The following is a 22,015-nucleotide window of genomic DNA, read 5'->3' on the forward strand; positions in this document are numbered from 1 at the left end:
CAAGACTGGCTAACTGCCCAGGCCAAAAGGGATAATGGAATTAACATTTACTATGAATTTAGGTCTTATGTATTTGCTTTGTGTTTTGGTAGTACCCAAAGTATTCAAGGCACTTTCCAGACAGAAGTAAGACACAATCCCGGCTTCGAGGGAGTTTTCAGTCTAACGTAAGCAATTCAGACAGACAATGAGACAGAAATTAGTAGTATGTGATCAAATATTGGGTAGGAGGACTGTTACTCAGGTGGCTTTCTTTTAGGTACCACAGCAGAAGTGGATCTTTAGGTGGCACTTAAATGCTGGACAGAGTTAGAGAACCTTGTGGATGGCCTTAAGAAGGGCATAGTCCATCTAAGGGATGATGTGAGGAAAGCACAGTTTAATGCAAGAAAATGACAAATGGACAGATCGAGCCTGCATTGTTGGTGTAACCTTACGTTCTAGAGTAGAAGTTAGTTGAACTTAACCATCTTCTAACCTTCAGAAGGCAAGTGCAACACTGCATCTCACCAAATTTATGGTTCACCCAAGCCATGTAAATAGTGACTGTTATCTCCGTGCTCCATGCTGTTACACTTTTGAGTATTTGCCAAGACTTATATTCTATATATTATATTATTTTTTGCCAATATTTTACATTGCAAACTAACTTGCTGTCCATTATAGGCCTTGGACTACTTGCCTTTCTCTCCCATCCAAAAAGTTCATTTGTCACCTTCATGATGCATTTGACCCCAGCTCATGGAGGGAATGAGAAACCTGAGGTAGTTTCCAAGAGTGTCTGGAAACTGCTGGCGATTGCACTGGGAGAAAGTCACTAGATGATCTTAAATGGAAACAGTCTCATCCTAGCATGCAAATAAATAAAAAGATAACAAATAAAACCCTGAAGCTCCACTGTAGAGACATGGATCAAGTGAAAGATTTACTACTTTAATTCCAAATAATTGATTTTTGTTGCTTAAATGAGAGTGAAACCACAATACCACCATGTGTCTGCACCCATTCATTCATTGCTTACAAAGCAGAATATTGTAATTAACTAAATTGAATGTTTCTTGAAGCTCTATTAAAGAAAAGACTAATTTGCTTACAATGCATTGGATAGTCTGTCTAAATCAGTTGGCCTTCTTCCAGTTTCAGGGTGGCTGAGATTTGAGATCATTGTGAAGCAAGTGTTCCAAATTTCCTAATTTGGTTATTCTGATTTCTGCATCATAAGATTACACGAAATCAGCTAGAAAAATGCTTCATACATAGTGTATTTGTGATAGGCTTCCAGTGACTCATGCTTATTTAATATAACTATAAAAACAGCACTAAACCAAAGTGTTGGGTGAATAATTTCTAATGGGGGAAGCTACATAAAGGTCAGGAAATTTCATACCAGGGTAAATAATATGTCATAATAATAATATATTTACCACATAGAATTCTTCCTTCAGGAGAGAGACACATGACATGATAAAATCAGCATCCGATACCCTGTACCAACAAGACTGGAAGGGTGATGCACAAGTGTTTCAGAGGATGCTGCTTTTTCACAGAATGACTGTGATGGGAGTCCAAGCTTGCCAGTGGCATTGCTTAGTGGTTAGATCGTTGGACCCTCAATTTCCCCCTCTCGGTCTGTGGTGCTTCCTGTTGGCAACTTTCCCAGTATTGGGACAGCCCACCTTTTCATGGGTTGCAATTCGGCCCTCCAGCTATGTCACCAATTTAGCTCAGCCTCCCTTTCAGGATAGCAGTGTCCAATGAACTGTAGCAGGCCCCATGTCCTTATCGCCTAGCCCCTGTCAGGGGCTTATACTTGCCACAAGGCTTTCAGCATCTCTGCAGTCTTTTCATTCCTGGGAGAGGTAGAAATGAGGTTTCTGTTCCTATATGGCAAGAGTCTTTAGTAGGGAGCCCAGGCCCTCTCCCACACCCCTGGGCTCTGACCTAGGGCACTATGAGAAGCAAGCAATGGCAGGCATCCGGGTGTGCCTCAAGACTGTCTCCCTGGGCCGCTTCCTGCCATTCACCCCCCTCCACAGTGTCCAAGTCCAACTTAAGATAGCAAAGTAATGATCTCAAGTTGCAGTGGGGGAGGTTTAGATTGGATATTAGGAAAAACTTTTTCACTAAGAGGGTGGTGAAACACTGGAATGCGTTACCTAGGGAGGTGGTAGAATCTACTTCCTTAGAGGTTTTTAAGGTCAGGCTTGACAAAGCCCTGGCTGGGATGATTTAACTGGGAATTGGTCCTGCTTCGAGCAGGGGGTTGGACTAGATGACCTTCTGGGGTCCCTTCCAACCCTGATATTCTATGATTCTATGAAAGTAAAAAAAAAAAAAAAAAAAAGGGGGGGGGGGAAGGGTAACCGAACCTTCAGCCTGGCTCGGTTAAGCTGGTAGTCCCTTCCTCCCGAACAGAGGTCCAGAAGTGCTCCTTAACCCCTTCAGTTCTAGTGTGGGGTTTATACACCCCATCACAGGTTCACTAATCACTTATACCAAATACAGGTGCTATAATATATAATAGCACCTAGTAAAAGGAAAGTGTAAAGAGCTTGCCTACTTCTGGTGCAGTCCAGAATCTGAAACTTTCTATTAATGCATGAATGTGTTTCCTGTGTCAGAGCAGGTTGAAATTCGCTGTGTGTTAATTTTGTTGATTTATCTTCAATGAGAAACTATATGTTAGTTTTAATTGTCTAAATTACTGATGCAGCACAAATAACAAAACACCTGATCTTATGTCAATTCAGGTGGTGAGGCCAGTAGATTTGTACTATGACAGAAGCTAGGGGTATGCAAAGAGGGAGAAGCGTTTCAATAATTATCTCATGTTCTTTTAGGGTAGCAACTTCTAGAGATACTATATGCAGAAATGTCTGACAGTGGAAAAAAATGTAAATTCAACCTGTGTTTGTTGTTTGCAGCCTAAGATGATCATTTTCTAAAAATGTTTATATTAGTTATTTGAATCATTTTATACCTTTAAAAATAATGGCATTTGAGCTACGATAAATGTATTGAATGTATTCAGTCTTCAGATGCTTGTAATAATTAACTGTTGAAATTAGGTTTCTATAAAATCAAGATAAAATCTAACACTTTGGTAAATGCAATGTAAATGGGAAGACAAGCAAAACCCAGTTGCTCAGGCAGTGGTGGGCCCAGTATCTCACTCTCACGTCACATAAAACTTCCTTTGACATCAATGGGAATTTTGCTAAAGAAAAGACTGCCAAATAGGAACAGAATTAGGGTGTCAATTAATCACAGTTAACTCACACTATTAACTCAAAACAATTAATTGTGATTAAAAAGATTAATCAGATTTTTAATCTCACTGTTAAACAATAGAATACCAATTGAAATTTATTAAATATTTTGGATGTTTTTCTACATTTTCAAATATATTGATTTCAATTACAACACAGAATGCAAGGTGTACATTGCTCACTTTATATTATTATTTTTTATTACAAATATTTGCATTATAAAAATGATAAATAAAAGAAATAGTATTTTTAATTCACCTCATATAAGTACTGTAGTGCAATCTCTTTATCGTGAAGTGCAACTTAGATTTTTTTGTTATATAACTGCACTCAAAAACAAAACAATTTAAAACTTTAGAGCCTACAGGTCCACTCAGTCCTACTTCTCATTCAGCCAATTGGTAAGACAAACAAGTTTGTTTACATTTATGGGAGATAATGCTGCCCACTTCTTATTTAAAATGTCAGAAAGTGACAACAGGTGTTTGCATGGGACTTTTGTAGCCAGCACTGCAAGGTATTTAAGTGTCAGGTATACTAAACATTCGTATTCCCCTTCATGCTTCAGCCACCATTCCAGAGGACGTGCTTCCATGCTGATGTCGCTCGTTTAAAAAAAACGTTAATTAAATTTGTGACTGAACTCCTTGGGGAAGAATTGTATGTCTCTGGCTCCATTTTACTCCATTGTATCATTCTGCCATATATTTCATGTTATAGTAGTCTCGGATGATGACTCAGCACATGTTCATTTTAAGAACACGTTCACTGCAGATTTGACAAAACTCAAAGAAGGTACCAATGTGTGGAGCATGTTTTCAGAAGTCTTAAAAGAGTAACACTCCAATGCGGAAACTACAGAAACCAAACCACCAATAAAGAAAATCAACCTTCTGCTGGTGGCATCTGACTCAGATGAAAATGAACATTGTCGGTCCGCTCTGCTTTGGATCATTATCAAGCAGAACCCATCACCAGCATGGACGCATGTCCTCTGGAATGGTGGTTGAAGCATGAAGGAACATACGAATCTTTAGCATATCTGGCATGTAAATATCTTGCGACGCTGGCTACAATAATGCCATGAAAACATCTGTTCTTACTTTCAAGTAAGATTGTGAACAACAAATGAGCAGCATTATCTTCTGCAAATGTAAACAAGCTTGTTTGTCTGAGCAATTGGCTGAACAAGAAATAGGACTGAGTGGACTTGTAGGCTCTAAAGTTTTATATTGTTTTATTTTTGAATGCAGTTGTTTTTGTACATAATTCTACATTTGTAATTTCAACTTTCATGATAAAGAGATTGTATTAGGCAATAGAAAAATGCATTGTCTTGGTTTTTTACAGTGCAAATATTTGTAATAAAAAATAAATATGAAGTGGGCACTGTACACTTTGTATTCTGTGTTATAACTGAAATCAATATATTTGAAAATGTAGAAAACATCCAAAAATATTTAAATAAATGGTATTCTATTAACAGTGCGATTAATCACAATTAATTTTTTAATTGCTTGACAGCCCTAAACAGAATCTTTCTTTAACTTGCTGTAAAATAAAATTCTATTGGAAAACTTGGACATGCTTTAAAATGGTGAATTAAAATAGGGAATCGTTTACTATGGATGCCCTTTGAATAGGTTTCATTGTGCTGTATATTATCATTGTATAGTGAAAGAAAGCGAATGGAAAATTATGACATTAGTACACATTCAAGTTAGTGAGAAAATAAATTTAAAGTAGAATATCATTGCGTGTCCTAAATTAGCATAGTATTGTACAAACTTTTGTTACCAAGTTTGAAATTTTGTAATTCATTTCTGAGTCCCCTGCTATAATAATTCTCTGTATTGCCTGCAGCTTTTACAGAATTAAATTGTTAAGATTACATTTTCCCACCCTCTCTTTCCAGTGTTAAAAGATCTTCAGAGGCTTATATTAATTCTTTGATACCAGAAGTCAGGAAGTTTTAACCTGATGTGCTAACTCAAATTACACTGGTGATAATATGAGAGCTTCAGGCAATTCACCTGATCCCAAAGTACAATACTGCATTGATTTTAAGTCTCTAGCTTGCTTCGTGACTTTGTACCTTTTAACTTTTTGTATTCCTGGGTGCATAATGAGCTCAGACATTCTGCTCTCTGTAATTTTGGGTGAGGACAACGTTTAGGCATTTCTCTCCTTATTATGGCCACTTGCAAAATATTTTGCTGCACCAATTAGATCCCCTGAGTCAACAGTGGTTTGTGAAGCATAGTTCAAAAGCAAGTTTTCTGAGTTAGTTTTTGATTATTTGGAGTATTTGATTTACTGGCCCACTCTCCTATAACAGGCAACTGAATATTACTCTATCACATATGTGTTTCAAATTTAGTGATGCACATCTTTGTTAGCATGCAGCAAGACATCCTTGCTTCATTTACAATGCCCTCATATGTTTTTAATCATTGTGGGATATTTGAAATTAAAAATAACTGCAGTGTCTCAGGCCTGGTCTCCACTACAGGGTTAGGTTGAATTTAGCTGCGTTAGGTTGATTTAAAAATGACTGCATCCACACAACCAACCCCATTCCGTCGACCAAAAGGGCTCTTAAAATCGACTTCTGTACTCCTCCCTGACAAGGGGAGTAGCGCTAAAATCGACCTTTCTGGGTAGAATTTGGGGTAGTGCGGATGCAAATTGATGGTATTAGCCTCCAGGAGCTACCCTAGAGTGCTCCATTGTGACCACTCTAGACAGCACTTTGAACTCTGATGCACTAGCCAGATACACAGGAAAAGCCCCGGGAACTTTTGAATTTCATTTCCTGTTTGGTCAGCATGGCGAATTCAGCAGCACAGGTGACCATGCAGTCCCCCCAGAATCATAGAGCATAGAATGTTTCTACACTCCTGCTATCATCTCTGTCCCTGAGGCTATCGCAGATTAGAAGGTGGAAAACACGCACTTGCGGTGACTTGTTTTCCGAGCTCATGCAGTCCTCGGCACTGCTTAATGCATGGAGGCATTCAGTGGCAGAGGCCAGGAAAGAATTAAGTGAGCTCGAAGAGCGGAGGCAGTACGCGATGCTGAGGCTAATGGGGGAGCAAACAGACATGATGAAGCGTCTGTTAGAGCTTCAGGAAAGCCAACAAGAGCACAAATCCCCGCTGCATCCACTGTGTAACCACCTACCCTCCTCCCCGTGTTCCATAGCCTCCTCACCCAGATGCCCAGAAACACGGGAGGAAGCTCCAGGCACTGAGCCACTCCACTCCAGAGGATGGCCCAAGCAACCGAAGGCTGTCATTCAAACAGTTTGCTTATTGTAGCCACACTAAAAATCAATGTGGCCTTGTCCTTCCCTCCTCCCCCACCCCACCCGTGCTACCTTGTCCGTTCTCTTTTTTTATTTTTTAATTAATAAAGAAAGAATGCATGGTTTCAAAACAATAGTTACCTTATTTTGAACCGTGGAGGGTGATTGGCTTACAGGGAATTAAAATCAACAAAGGGAGTGGGTTTTGTATGAAGGAGAAACCCACACAACTGTCACACTGAAGCCTGGCCAGTCATGAAACTGGTTTTCAAAGCCTCTCTGATGCGCAGCGCGCCTTGCTGCGCTCTTCTAATTGCCCTGGTGTCTGGCTGCTCAAAATCAGATGCCAGGCAATTTGCCTTAACCACCTACCCTGCCATAAACGTCTCCCCCTTACTCTCACAGATATTATGGAGCACACAGCAAGCAGCAATAACAGTGGGAATGTTGGTTGCGCTGAGATCTAACCTTGTCAGCAAACAGCGCCAGCGAGCTTTTAAACATCCAAAGGCACATTCTACCACCATTCTGCACTTGCTCAGCCTATAGTTGAACTGATACAGCCATGGGTAGGAGAATGGACATAAGGAGGAAGGGCAGTGTGGATACCAGTCTAATAGGTCATACTGGCGGTAGAATGTCTGTGCCTAATCGAGTAAAGAATGTGAACGAGGACAAACAGCAAAATTAAGATGTTTGTACTCCAATTTGAGGAAACTAGGTAACAAAATGGAGGAACTAGAGGTACTGGTGCAGGAAGTGAAACCAGATATTATAGGGATAACAGAAACATGGTGGAATAGAAGTCATGACTGGACTACAGGTATTGAAGGGTATGTGCTGTTTAGGAAAGACAAAAATAAAGGTAAAGGTGGTGGAGTAGCATTGTACATCAATGATGAGGTAGAATGTAAAGAAATAAGAAGCGATGGAATGGATAAGACAGAGTCGGTCTGGGCAAAAATCACATTGGGGAAGAAAACTACTAGAGCCTCGCCTGGGATAGTGCTTGGGGTGTGCTATAGACCACCGGGATCTAATTTGGATATGGATAGAGCCCTCTTTCATGTTTTAATGAAATAAATACTAATGGAAACTGCATGATCATGGGAGACTTTAACTTCCTAGATATAGTCTGGAGGACAAGTGCTAGTAATAATAATAGGGCTCAGATTTTCCTAGATGCGATAGCTGATGGATTCCTTCATCAAGTAGTTGCTGAACTGACTAGAGGGGATGCCATTTTAGATTTGGTTTTGGTGAGTAGTGAGGACCTCATAGAAAAAATGGTTGTAGGGGACAATCTTGGTTCAAGTGATCATGAGCTAATTCAATACAAACTGAATGGAAGGATAAACAAAAATAAATCTGCGACTTGGATTTTTGATTTCAAAAGGGCTGACTTTCAAAAATTAAGGAAATTAGTTAGGGAAGTGGATTGGACTGAAGAATTTATGGATCTAAAGGCAGAGGAGGCCTGGGATTACTTCAAATCAAAGCTGCAGAAGCTATCAGAAGCCTGCATCCCAAGAAAGGGAAAAAAATTCATAGGCAGGAGTTGTAGACCAAGCTGGATGAGCAAGCATCTCAGAGAGCTGATTAAGAAAAAGCAGAAAGCATACAGGGAGTGGAAGATGGGAGGGATCAGCAAGGAAAGCTACCTTATTGAGGTCAGAACATGCAGGGATAAAGTGAGAAAGGCTAAAAGTCAAGTAGGTTGGACCTTGCAAAGGGAATTAAAACCAATAGTAAAAGGTTCTATAGCCATATTGTCACAAATATAAAGGGAAGGGTAAACCCCTTTGAAATCCCTCCTGGCCAGGGGAAAGCTCCTCTCACCTGTAAAGGGTTAAGAAGCTAAAGGTAACCTCGCTGGCACCTGACCAAAATGACCAATGAGGAGACAAGATACTTTCAAAAGCTGGGAGGAGGGAGAGAAACAAAGGGTCTGTGTGTCTGTCTATATTCTGCCTTGGCCGGGGATAGACCAGGAATGGAGTCTTAGAACTTTTAGTAAGTAATCTAGCTAGGTACGTGTTAGATTATGATTTCTTTAAATGGCTGAGAAAAGAACTGTGCTGAATAGAATAACTATTTCTGTCTGTGTATCTTTTTTGTAACTTAAGGTTTTGCCTAGAGGGGTTCTCTATGTTTTGAATCTAATTACCCTGTAAGGTATCTACTATCCTGATTTTACAGAGGTGATTCCTTTACTTCTATTTACTTCTATTTTTATTAAAAGTCTTCTTGTAAGAAAACTGAATGCTTTTTCATTGTTCTCAGATCCAAGGGTTTGTGTCTGTGGTCACCTATGCAAATTGGTGAGGCTTTTTATCCAACATTTCCCAGGAAAGGGGGGGGTGCAAGTGTTGGGAGGACTGTTCATTGTTCTTAAGATCCAAGGGTCTGGGTCTGTAGTCACCTAGGCAAATTGGTGAGGCTTTTTACCAAACCTTGTCCAGGAAGTGGGGTGCAAGGTTTTGGGAAGTATTTTGAGGGGAAAGACACGTCCAAACAGCTCTTCCCCAGTAACCAGTATTAGTTTGGTGGTGGTAGCGGCCAATCCAAGGACAAAGGGTGGAATATTTTGTACCTTGGGGAAGTTTTGACCTAAGCTGGTAAAGATAAGCTTAGGAGGTTTTTCATGCAGGTCCCCACATCTGTACCCTAGAGTTCAGAGTGGGGGAGGAACCTTGACACATATAAATAAGAAGAAAACAAAGAAAGAAGAAGTGGGACTGCTAAACACTGAGGATGGAGTGGAGGTTAAGGATAATCTAGGCATGGCCCAATATCTAAACAAATACTTTGCCTCAGGATTTAATGAGGATCTTAGGGATAATGGTAGCATGACAAAGGGGAATGAGGATACGGAGGTAGATATTACCATATCCAAGGTAGAAGCAAAACTCGAACAGCTTAATGGGACTAAATCGGGGGTCCCAGATAATCCTCATCCAAGAATATTAAAGGAATTGGCACATAAAATTGCAAGCCCATTAGCAAGAATTTTAATGAATCTGTAAACTCAGGGATGTACCATATGACTGGAGAATTGCTAACATAGTTCCTATTTTTAAGAAAGGAAAAAAAAGTGATCAGGATAACTACAGGCCTGTTAGTTTGACATCTGTAGTATGCAAGGCCTTGGAAAAAAAATTGAAGGAGAAAGTGGTTAAGGACATCGAAGTCATGGTAAATGGGACAAAATACAACATGGTTTTACAAAAGGTAGATCTCTTTCTTTGAGAAAGTAACAGATTTTTTAGACAAAGGAAACACAGTGGATCTAATTTACCTAGATTTCAGTAAGGCATTTGATACGGTGCCACATGGGGAATTATTAGTTAAATTGGAAAAGATGGGGATCAATATGAAAATTGAAACGTGGATAAGGAACTGGTTAAAGGGAAGGTTACAGCTGGTCATACTGAAAGGTGAACTGTCAGGCTGGAGAGAAGTCACCAGTGGAATTCCTCAGGGATCGGTTTTGGGACCGATCTTATTTAATCTTTTTATTACTGACCTCTGCACAAAAAGTGGGAGTGTGCTAATAAAGTTTGCAGATGACACGAAGCTGGGAGCTATTGCCAATTCAGAGAAGGACCGGGATATCATACAGGAAGATCTGGATGACCTTGTAAACTGGAGTAATAGTAATAGGATGAAATTTAATAGTGAGAAGTGTAAGGTCATGCATTTAGGGATTAATAACAAGAATTGTATTTATAAGCTGGGGATGCGTCAATTGGAAGTAACGGAGGAGGAGAAGGACCTTGGAGTATTGGTTGACTACAGGATGACTATGAGCCGCCAATGTGATGTGGCCGTGAAAAAAGCTAATGCGGTCTTGGGGTGCATCAGACGAGGTATTTCCAGTAGAGAGAAGGAGGTGTTAGTACTGTTATACAAGGCACTGGTGAGACCTCACCTGGAATATTATGTGCAGTTCTGGTCTCCCATGTTAAGAAGGATGAATTCAAACTGGAACAGGTACAGAGAAGGGCTACTAGGATGATCCGAGGAATGGAAAACCTGTGTTATGAAAGGAGACTCAATGAGCTTGGCTTGTTTAGCCTAACCAAAAGAAGGCTGAGGGGAGATATGATTGCTCTCTATAAATATATCAGAGGGATAAATACCGGAGAGGGAGAGGAATTATTTAGCTTAGTAACCAATGTGGACTCAAGAACAAATGGATATAAACTGGCCATCAGGAAGTTTAGACTTGAAATTAGATGAAGGTTTCTAACCATCAGAAGAGTGAAGTTCTGGAACAGCCTTCAAAGGGAAGCAGTGGGGGCCAAAGACCTATCTGGCTTCAAGATTAATCTCGATACGTTCATGGAGGAGATGATATGATGGGAAAACACGATTTTGGCAATTAATTGATCTTTAACTATTCATGATAAATAGGTCCGATGGCCTGTGATGGGATGTTAGATGGGGTGGGGGATCTGAGTTACTATAGAGAATTCTTTCCTGGGTGTCTGGCTGGTGAATCTTGCCCACATGATCAGGGTTTAGCTGATTGCCATATTTGGGGTCGGGAAGGAATTTTCCCCCAGGGTAGATTGGCAGAGGCCCTTGGGGTTTTTTGCCTTCCTCTGCAGCGTGGGGCATGGGTCACTTGCTGGAGGATTCTCTGCACTTTGAAGTCTTTAAACCATGATTTTAGGACTTCAGTAGCTCAGACATAAGTTAGGTGTTTGTTACAGGAGTTGGTTGGTGAGATTCCGTGGCCTGCATTGTGCAGAAGGTCAGATTAGGTGATCATAATGGTCCCTTCTGACATTAATATCTATGAGTCTACTGTCCAGGCTTCATGAGCCATAGGAGGAAGAGGTAGGTTGGGGTAGGTGCAACCGCATGGTGCTGCTGGCTGGGAGAGCAGCCTGAGGCAGAAACCTCCAGCACACATGATATTCCAAGGAGGACTGAATCTCCATGAGACAAAACTTAAGAGAATGATCTGGAGTCTTTGGCTCCCATTTGGTGCTCTAAGAGGAGGATAGCCATGTCTGTCCAGGTGCCCGTGATCGACCTCAGCGAGGTCTCTCAGGAGCACCCAGGAGACGTACGACGGCTATCAGTCCTACTGCACTGTCTGCCACGAAGGCAAGGAGCTGCTGCTGTGAGCAATGCAGTATCGTGTCTGCCAGCAGCACCCAGGAGACATACGGTGATGGTGAGCTGAGTGGGCTCCATGCTTGCTGTGGTATGGCATCTGCACGGGTAACCCAGGAAAAAGGGCACAAAACGATTGTCTGCTGTTGCTTTCACAGGGGGCGGGGAGGCCTGACGACGAGTACCCAAAACCACCCGAGACAATGCTTTTGTCCCATCAGGCATTGGGAGCTTAACCCAGAATTCCAGTGGGCAGCGGGAACTGTGGGATAGATACTCACAGTGCACCGCTCTGTAAGCCGATGTTAGCCACGGTAGTGAGGATGCACTCTGCCGACTTAATGCGCTTAGTGTGGACATACGCAATAGACTGTATAAAATCGGTTTCTAAAAATCAACTTCTATAAAATTGACCTAATTTTGCAGTGTGGACATACCCTCAGATACCAGTGAATAGTAAGTTTTGGTGAATGTTTACTCTTTAAATGGAGACTGCTGTATCTGTTGGTTATTTGTTGAGGCGACAATGCTCTGTGGTAACAATGATTATAGCAGCCTGCATTAGAATTGTAGGAAATGTGACTCTGCATTTGAGTCAGGGAGATGTTGTTCATCCCCAAGGGAGGGTAAAGAGGAGAGTTTTCTTTAAACTTCTTGTTTGCTTTTTCATTTATAAAAAAACACAACGAAAAGCAAAAGAAAAAAAATTGTAAACTTAAAAGCATTCTGCCTTCTAAACATACTTCTCTAAGTGACATATTCTGTTTATTTGTTTGAAAAACATTTTAGGTATAAAGAAACAGACTACATTAGAGAAGATACGAGACACAAACAAAACATCTTTAATAAGGGCACTCTTGGCCTTTTTCAGATTCCAAATCTACCTTTCTTACATTGAAACAGTTCCATACAACACTCCCAAAGGATTTGTAAACTGTTTTCAGATAAATGAATACAGAATATGGGCCAGATTATTTACTGAATATCAGAAAGCTGGTTATGGCTCCCCTATTCTCTTGCCTCAGCCCAGATCAGAGCAGCCTCTAGGCTTCTCTACCATGCACTGGCTGCCTATGGTTTTCAAGGGGACTGCAAGGGAGGGAGGAATAGCAGTCAGGCACTCCAGCTCTGTGCCTTATGGACACTTGGGAGTGGAAACCACCTGCTTTAGACTGCCAGAGCAATCCCCTCTCATTCCCTTCCAAGAAAGTCCAGTTCTTATATTCTGATTACCTTTAGGGTACTCTGAGAAGCATATTTTAGGAAAATTGCAGCATATATTGTTAGGGGTGATGGTCAAAGTTAAAGGTGAGGAATCTGATTTATTTGTGCTTCCTGCTTATTTAGTGGAATTTATATATTATGGGGTTGCTGTTTCTTTTTTGATTTAGAAATACAATAAGAATTTTTCATGGGTGCCTAGAGCATTCAGATAGGTGTCTCTTGTGGTTTTTTAAATCTACAGTGTAAATAAATGAATACATCTAGAATCTAGTCAGTTTTTTTAAGAAATATACGTTTCCCTTAGTTCCCCTGCCAATTTTTGTGGCTTTACAATCAGATTTTTCTCTTTTAATTTGTTTTCTCTCTTGTGTTGATTTGCAAAAGACCCCACATAAACAAAAGGAAGCTCACTTTACAAACTGACTTGTTACATGGGGGAGCAGCGCAACTGATTATGCACAAAGTGCTGCTAAATACGTGCAGTAAGCAACCTCAAAAAATAGTGAATGTGTTCTCTTTCCCCCTCCAATCTATTTTATTCATGCTAACATGTAAAATGTCAAGTATGTGATTTTTAGGTGATGTCCCCTTAGTTCTATAAATATTGGAGAAAATATCATGGGACTTCTTTGGTTTCAGTTACTTTCTTTAAAATATATCATATGACTGCATGTGTACTATCCATCCGTTTTTGTTCCAGGATAATGTTTTAAACATCGTAAATCAAATCATGGATGAATGCATTCCACATGAACGGGCCAACCGGGACTTCTGTGTTAAATTTCCAGAAGAAATACGCCATGACAACCTTGCAGGGCAGCTTTGGTTTGGAGCAGAGGTAGGTCACTGTTGTTTCTATTATTTTGTTTTAAAGGAAGATTGGCTTATTGCATGCTGCTTGTAAAGTATGTTTGAGGGCCTGTATTTGAAATGTGTGGGAATAATTTCTCACAAAAAAGCATATAAACTTGTAGATCGGTATTCAAACATTTACTTTGAAAATTAATCTAATTAGTTATTAATGTATAGTCTAAAAGTATTGTTTTGTTGTGGTTTGATATCGGTTGTGCTTGTGAAATACTAGTTTATTTTAATAACCGTGTTAACATAAATTTGTCTTCATTTAAATAATGTGTAGGTACCCTTAATGTATTAGTATTTGATACATATTTTATATATATTGGGTCAATTTATATTGGGAGTTGTATTTGCTATGAATAACTATCCCATGTAGAGTGTGGAAATTCTACAGATGTCCACAGGTTTTCATGTCAAACTTGGCTCATGAAAAAGGATTCTACTCTATCTCATTCCTAGAATTAAAAGTATTCTTTTAGGGCTTTCTATTCTATCTCCTTCATTTGTATTAATGGCACTAATGATTGAATTATTAGATATATATTCAAAATAAAAAGAGCAACTACCCAAGATTCTAAGCACCCTTGCCATGAATTCTGAACAAAAATTAGATTGCTCACAGAACACTAAACTCCTTTCTCTGATTCATCTGACTTCTCTCAAAGGCCCACCTCTATAGAAGCCTGTGTACATAGGTGTCTTGCCGTATGCTTTGATGTTTAATAGGCTTAGGCTATTCTGGACTGCAGGAAAGTCTCAGGGTCCAGAGCTGAGTCAATAGCTATATATCAATGTACATGTCCATTAATGATGTCAGGGGATATGGAGCATGTGTAGACAAACTAACCACTCCTGAAGGCCCCCTCATGGTAATACACAACTTTGCAACACTTCTGCCTCCTCTTTGGGGCGTTTGCAAAACCAACTACAGTTTCTTGACATTATCCTGATGAATTCCACAATCCCACTGTAAATTACCACTGTAATTAGAGCCAGAAACTATTGCTGGGTTTTTTTGCATCTGGGGTGGAAAATGCTTGAAAAAGCACTGAGATCGACAAAAACATTTGGGGAGAAAAGGAATTGAACCACATTCTAAATGTTTTTCTTTGCAGGTGTTACATAACTGATTGGTATTTTTGGCCTGCCTGAATCAGGCTTTCACTGGCTGTGCTGAACAGAGTTGCTGGTTTCAGAAAGTGTTCTATACAATGATAAAGTTCTGATGATTCACTTAATTGTAAACAGAACTAGGATCCATGATCTTCCTTAAATGTACATAGTACAGGAGACTGAATTTATTTGTATAAACCACTGTGAGATTAGCATGTACGTTGTATTCTTGTCAGCATCCTCATTTTGAATCTTATTCAAACTAAGAATTATAGCCATCAACATCTCAGACTTGACTTTACTGTAATTATTGCTTTGGACTACCTAGAGAACAAGAACAAGAGATCTTGGGAGTGCCCTTGTATCACAAATCAGTACATCAAACTGCTGAGCAAGGTCTAGGATTATAGGTCCTCCTACAGAGCTGGAAAAATGCCTTCCATCTGCTGCTATTTGGCAGTCAAGAAAGAGACCCAAGAACAGGGATTGAAAAAAGAGAGAAAAATAAAAGCCTCAAGAACAAAATACCCTTTGTTTTTCTTAATTTTCAAAATATATTTCTATTAAATGCAGCAAGTATGATTTACTTCAACATACATAGACTTCCAAATCAAGGGACCTGTCCAGCCATGGAGATTATTAAATATCTTCTGTTATATTATATAGTAAGGCTTTTGCAGTTAAAAAAGTGAACAGAATGTTGGGAATCTTTAAGAAAGGGATAGATAATAAGGCAGAAAATATCATATTGCCTCTGTATAAATCCATTGTACGCCCACATCTTGAAGATTGTGTGCAAATGTGGTTGCCCCATCTCAAAAAAGGTATTTTGGAATTGGAAATGGTTCAGAAAAGGGCAACAAAAATAACTAGGGGTATGGAATGGCTGCTCTATGAGGAGAGATTAATAAGACTGAGACTTTTCAGCTTGGAAAAGAGACGACTAATGTGGAGATATGATAGAGGTCTATAAAATCATGACTGGTATGGAGAAAGTAAATAAGGAGGTGTTATTTCTTCACACAATGCACAGTCAACCTGTGGAGCTTCTTGCGAGAGGATGTTGTGAAGGCTAAGACTATAACAGGGTTCAAAAAAGAACTAGATAAGTTCATGGAGGATAGGTCCATCAATGGCTATTAGCCAGGATGGACAGGGATAGTGTCACTAGCCTCTGTTTGCCAGAAGCTGGGAATGGGCGACAGGGGATGGATCACTTGGTGATTACCTGTTTTATTCATTCCCTCTGGGGCACCTGGCATTGGCCGCTGTCAGAAGACAGGATACTGGACTAGATGGACCTTTGCTCTGACCCAGTATGGCCGTTCTTATGTTCTTAAGGCTTCTTAAAAGATACGAAGTATGCCTATAAAATATCCATGAGCTTGTGGGCATGCACTGACCAGTGTATGAAATAAAGGTCCCAACAGTAGCAGAAATTCAGTTCCTTTCTCCAGAGATAGGCTTATTTTTCAAAACCAAACAGTCCAATACAAATCAAAACCAGAACATTAGCTCTTGTTGCCTGGTCCCTTCTGAAATCTTTTCCTCTTAAGGCTTCTGCCCCTTCCCACACGGAAAATCCCCTTCTAGGCTCTTCCCCTTGATCCTGGGTCTTCTGCAGGAGCCTTCCTGCTACCTTTAGTTCTCCGAAACTGAGCTGGCCTTTTATCTGAGGACCACAAGACCTGCAGGGACCTGGCCTCAAACCCATCACTTGGGAGTCACAGGTGGGGCTAAGCCCACTTCCCTTATAGGGCTATCCTGCGCTATAACATTTTCTTGGATAAAGTACAACCTTTTAATCCATTTTTTAAAATGTTATTTCCACAGTGCTTGTCTGCTGGTTCCATTATTATGAATCGTGAAATTGAGAGCATGGCTATGAGACCATTGGCCAAGGATCTGACCCGCAGCCTGGAGGAAGTTAGGAACATTATTCGCGACCAGGCCTTAAGGGATTTGAATCTTTACACAGAAAAAATGAAAGAGTCGCTTAAACATTTTGATGTCCTTTTTGCTGAATTTGAGTTAAGGTAACAGATTCAAAAATATATGTATCCTGAACATTGTCAATTATAGCTACACTTTCTTGCAGAAGAATCCTTCTTTTTCTCCTTTGTCAGATTTTGAATTTCTTTAGCAGTTTATACCTATTTATAACATTGTCACATCCTTTCCCCTTCTATTCAGATTTTAAAAAAATCAATAGCCACTTAGCAATCAGAATTTGCAATCTTCAAGTACAGTGTAATCTCTACATTAGCATACTGGTATGATATTTGGGAGAGATTTTCAAAGGCACAAATGGAAGCTGTAAATCTTCCCCATTAATATTGTTGTCAGGAGAAAGATAAATAAAAGGGCACATGATAAACGTGTATACAATAATGAATAGTCTAGAGAGTGCAGAGCAGTAGCTTCTGTTCTCCCTGTCTCATAACTCAAGAGAAAGGAGATATTTGATTAAATTTAAAGGTGGCAAATTCAAGACAGAGAAAAGGAAATACTTTTTACACAAGGCACAACTGAACTGTGGAATTCATTGTCAAAAACAAAGCAAGAATAAAGAAGAGATTGAAGATTTACATCCAAAACAAGAATATCCAGTATAATAGTGAATGTTGACATAAATTTAGGAAGAGATATTAAACCTCATGTTTCAGAGTTAAAGTCAATCTCTAGCTTTGTCAGAGACAGGATACTGGACTAGATGGACCATGGGTCTGATCCAGTGTGCAGTTCCTATGTCCGGTAGAGGACCAGTGACTTACACACAAATATTGCATGCAAGTACTGCTTATCTGCACATAAAAATGTATTTTTCAGTAATTGTACGTAATTTCACACATACACTAGACTTTATTGTGCCAACGTTAGAGCCCCTTAAATTCCACAGTCTACTGATCAGCTATGCTTTATTAATGTAATTTCATTTGGAATAGCATTAGATAAAATTCTTAATTTTATTCAATTACTGTGCTTTTAGAAAATGTAGAGTAAACTATTCTTCAATCTAGAGAAAGCAAAAAAAAATTGGATGAAGATTTGATTGTTGAATATTTGTAATAGTACTTATGAAGTTACTGCAGCAGTCTGCTTCAGTAATAAATATAGCAATTGAAATTCTTTTCATTTCCACTGAATTTGTAAAGTTCTTTTAATGCAAATTTTCAAAATGTATTGAAAACCATCATAGTTCATTATTAAGATAATTTGACCTGCATTTCTTTTCCATTACATTATATCTGATTGTGAAGGGGTTAAGAAAAGTAATTAAAATATACTACTTTTTAAAATCTTTGAAGGGATTGAAAAGTAATTAAAATATACCTCTTTTTAAAATCTTTGTAGTTATGTATCAGCCATGGTACCTGTAAAGTCTCCAAAAGAGTATTATGTACAGCAAGAGGTAATCGTGCTTTTTTGTGAAACAGTAGAGAGGTAAGTGCTTTTCAGAAATATTAATTACACTTTTCTTTGCTGTAATTACCTATGATCTGGCATATTATGCAAATTTCATACCTGTAATCTTTAGGAAGCAACATTTCATTTTCCTGAAGTGAAAAATCAAAAAACATTAGCTATTTGCAGAAATGTTTTAAAATATATTACTGTATTATAGCTGGTGTGCATGGTTATATTTATAGTTAAGGCTGATTTCAGAGTAACAGCCGTGTTAGTCTGTATTCGCAAAAAGAAAAGGAGTACTTGTGGCACCTTAGAGACTAACCAATTTATTTGAGCATAAGCTTTCCTGAGCTACAGCTCACTTCATCGGATGCATACTGTGGAAAGTGTAGAAGATCTTTGTGTGTATATAAAAAGATCTTCTACACTTTCCACAGTATGCATCCGATGAAGTGAGCTGTAGCTCACGAAAACTTATGCTCAAATAAATTGGTTAGTCTCTAAGGTGCCACAAGTACTCCTTTTCTAGTTAAGGCTGACTAAGCATTTCCATTCTAGAGGCCATTTTACCTTTTAACTTTTGGGTTTACTTTTCTGGATCAGAGGTATTTAGGGTTTTTTGTTTGTTTTTTGTTTGATTCTGGGGTTTGGTGTAGCGTGGTAGGAAAAGGAGATTTGCGCAAAAAATGTGTAGGGTATTTTTTTATTTTGTTTTGAGAATGAGGGCACATACTTCTCCTATTAGAAAAAGGTTTCAGAGTAACAGCCGTGTTAGTCTGTATTCGCAAAAAGAAAAGGAGTACTTGTGGCACCTTAGAGACTAACCAATTTATTTGAGCATAAGTGAGCTGTAGCTCATGAAAGCTTATGCTCAAATAAATTGGTTAGTCTCTAAGGTGCCACAAGTACTCCTTTTCTTATTAGAAAAAAATCTTGTGCCTTGTATTTGGACATCTCTAAAGACTCAGTGGTTTGGAGTACAAAGTTGAAATTTGTGAAAAGATAGTCCGGGGGAGGAGAGTGTCCATGAAAACTGGTTTTGTTTTTCGTTGCATTGGGAAGTCTTAAATTGTACTTTTTTTTAAAATGACAATGGATTCAGCCTCCCAGTATTCTAAAACCAAGAGGTATGCTCTGTGCATGTGTATACATGGGGTTATGGATTATACCAAAGCAGTTTGTGAATCCTGTGTCATTCAATAGCAATGATCTTACCTCCCTCAGTATGGTATTTTAATATGCATGCAAACACTGTTTCACTTTTGGCATTCTTTTGCTGTGTAGTCAGATTGTCTGGTCAAAGAAAAATGGAGACAATGGCTGCTTGGTGGAAACATGGGCTTGGGAGAAGGAAAGGATGAGAGACATGGGAATTCTGAGCAGGGACTTACTCAGAGGTCTGTTTGGATGTGGCTATGTTACACCTCTGGGGTGGTCTTCCACATCTTTCTTTGGTGGTGGTGGGGGCAGGTCTCAAGGCACCAGGTGTATCCTATGTCCCCTAGTCCACAAGGGGACAGCATCTCCTCAGGTATGGCTCATCACCAGCAACTCCTCAGGAATGGCTTGTCCATCCTTCTACAGCTAAGGATCAACAGAGAGACTGAGATGGACTCTCTCCAACACTGCCTTTGACAGTAAATCATGGCATCACATCTGTCACCAGGGGAAGTTCACTAAATATATACAGGGCTTCTTCCTACTCTTTGCAAATTTTGCATCTTGGAGTTGGGAGTGGAGATCATTGAGCCATTTGGTTTCCGTTAGGTGGAGTGGGATTGATAATAGTTAAAAGAGACAGAGTTAATGTAGAGTGAGCTTTAAATATGAATTTTCTTCCTCAGTTCGCCTGGCTTATATCACAACATTAATTTTTTCCATAGTTTTTCCTATTTAATTATTGAAATTTATTTATGAACAGCTAATAAGCTGAGAACATTCTGAAAAATGATTTACAAGTATTTTGTTATTTACCTAGAGCTTTAAAGCTTGGATACCTCACTCAGGATATGATTGATGACTATGAACCAGCATTAATGTTTACCATCCCAAGATTAGCCATTGTATGGTAAGTATTTATAACTTTTACTTTGATTTTTATCTATGAATAATATTTTATTGAAAGTTTTTTGGTAAAGTCACATAGCAAAGTGTTCATTGTTTCACACCTGCTTGCAGCTGATTTTTATGAGCACATTCTTTCAAAGAAAGAACCAGAAAAGGCAGTAAGATCACAAAGGAATTAACAAGGAGTGGCATTAATAAAGCAACAAGTGCCAAATGGAGAAAAGTCAGAGCAGCTAATTATGCAGACTAGGAACTGAGAGCAGCTGGTCAGTCATCCCCCCAGAAGGAAATGCAGAAGTGAAGGGGTTTAGAACATCACATCATCCAAACCAGACTCGGTACTGTACACTCATCTTTTATAAATAAATTCTTTAGATGCAAACGTTTTACCTCGCTGCATAAGTAAGAGCCTTATCATATGGATCCATGAAAAACTGATTTTCAGTAGTAACCATTTAGTTTCCTTCATGATACATACTAGAACCAAAGGGACCTGCTATGGAATCTACTAGCATAGTACAGTGTAACAAAAAGTGAATGACGTACAGACCTCTTTCTAGAACGTCTTTACTGTATACAACTGGCTGGAATCAGAAAAATGGCATGTTACCTCTTGGCCCTTAATTTTTCTGCTCAGACTGCTGGGTGGAGCAAGCTTTTCACTTAAATCAGTTTACAACAATAGCACATATGAAATGAACAAGATGAATGCTCCCTAATGGATATTGTTTATTTAATAAGACAGCAATTTCTCTGGAGTAAAGGAAGCAAGGCTACAAGTACTGCATTTTCATAAATGTTATGGTTTTTTAAAGTTTGCATCAGGGTATTAAAATAACTTAGAAAATAAGAAACCTCATACCTGCAAGTGTAAATTTCTCCTTGGGAAATCACTCTGGTTCATTGCTCCTGTTAAGCAGAGTACTGTGCCTATAAATGTCACAACTAACTAAATAAATAAATTCATCTGAGCATCAAAAGTCAGCAAGACTATGAGAAAGTGACTGCTCATCATGTTAAACACCATTTAGAGTCTGCAGTAGCAGGCGGAAAACTCATACAAAAAAATAAAATATATCTAGTCTGGCTGGAAAACCAAAGACACTCTGAGAAATGGCCTTTGCCAATCCCAGATTAAAAATCAATATGGCTGCTCCCAGAACAGACAATGAGATGAAAACATGCATCACCTCCAGCTGATATTCCTGGAAAAATTGTATCATCCAGATACAAAGTTTCCTTGAATACTGGTAGGCCTAATGTTTGGACTGTAGAGAAATAAATCTTAAAATCTAGGAAGATACGTCTAGAAGGTGCCATGCTTGTTAGCATATGGTATTTCTTTAGTGAATAAAAATCTCCTCCTTTCTAGCAACTGTTGCTAGATAGGGTGAGATACAGCTGAATATCTGGACTGGCAGAGAGACAAAATCTGTGGGGATCAATTCACCCAGCAATGCAGCATTGTGTAGGGTAGGTGATGTAGCATGAAATGCAGCTACTATACAATAAATTCTTACGCTGAATGCCTGTAAACTTAGGGCTTGTCTACACAGCCTGGCAAATCATGCCAGAGGGGTGTGATTTGTAAAGCAGATTAATGAGCTGCACGGGAAATTTTGGTTAAAATATTAGGAAA

At 39.2% G+C, this 22,015-nt stretch overlaps 1 protein-coding gene across 4 annotated transcripts in view; it reads left to right on the forward strand.

The window, feature by feature from the left end:
- Positions 1–22,015, forward strand: part of ZFYVE28 (zinc finger FYVE-type containing 28) — a 311,136-nt gene that overhangs the window by 206,245 nt on the left and 82,876 nt on the right. For 3 of the 4 annotated variants that reach the window (XM_073342720.2, XM_078852596.1, XM_078852597.1), the window contains exons 3-6: positions 13,628–13,765; positions 16,732–16,934; positions 18,253–18,342; positions 20,288–20,377. In XM_073342720.2, the coding sequence (XP_073198821.1) occupies positions 13,628–13,765; positions 16,732–16,934; positions 18,253–18,342; positions 20,288–20,377 (521 nt within the window). The remainder of the gene's footprint in view (positions 1–13,627; positions 13,766–16,731; positions 16,935–18,252; positions 18,343–20,287; positions 20,378–22,015) is intronic. The other variant, XM_078852595.1, reaches the window with a different exon arrangement.

Source organism: Lepidochelys kempii, chromosome 4 (assembly GCF_965140285.1).
Source record: "Lepidochelys kempii isolate rLepKem1 chromosome 4, rLepKem1.hap1, whole genome shotgun sequence".
Lineage (NCBI taxonomy): Eukaryota > Metazoa > Chordata > Testudines > Cheloniidae > Lepidochelys > Lepidochelys kempii.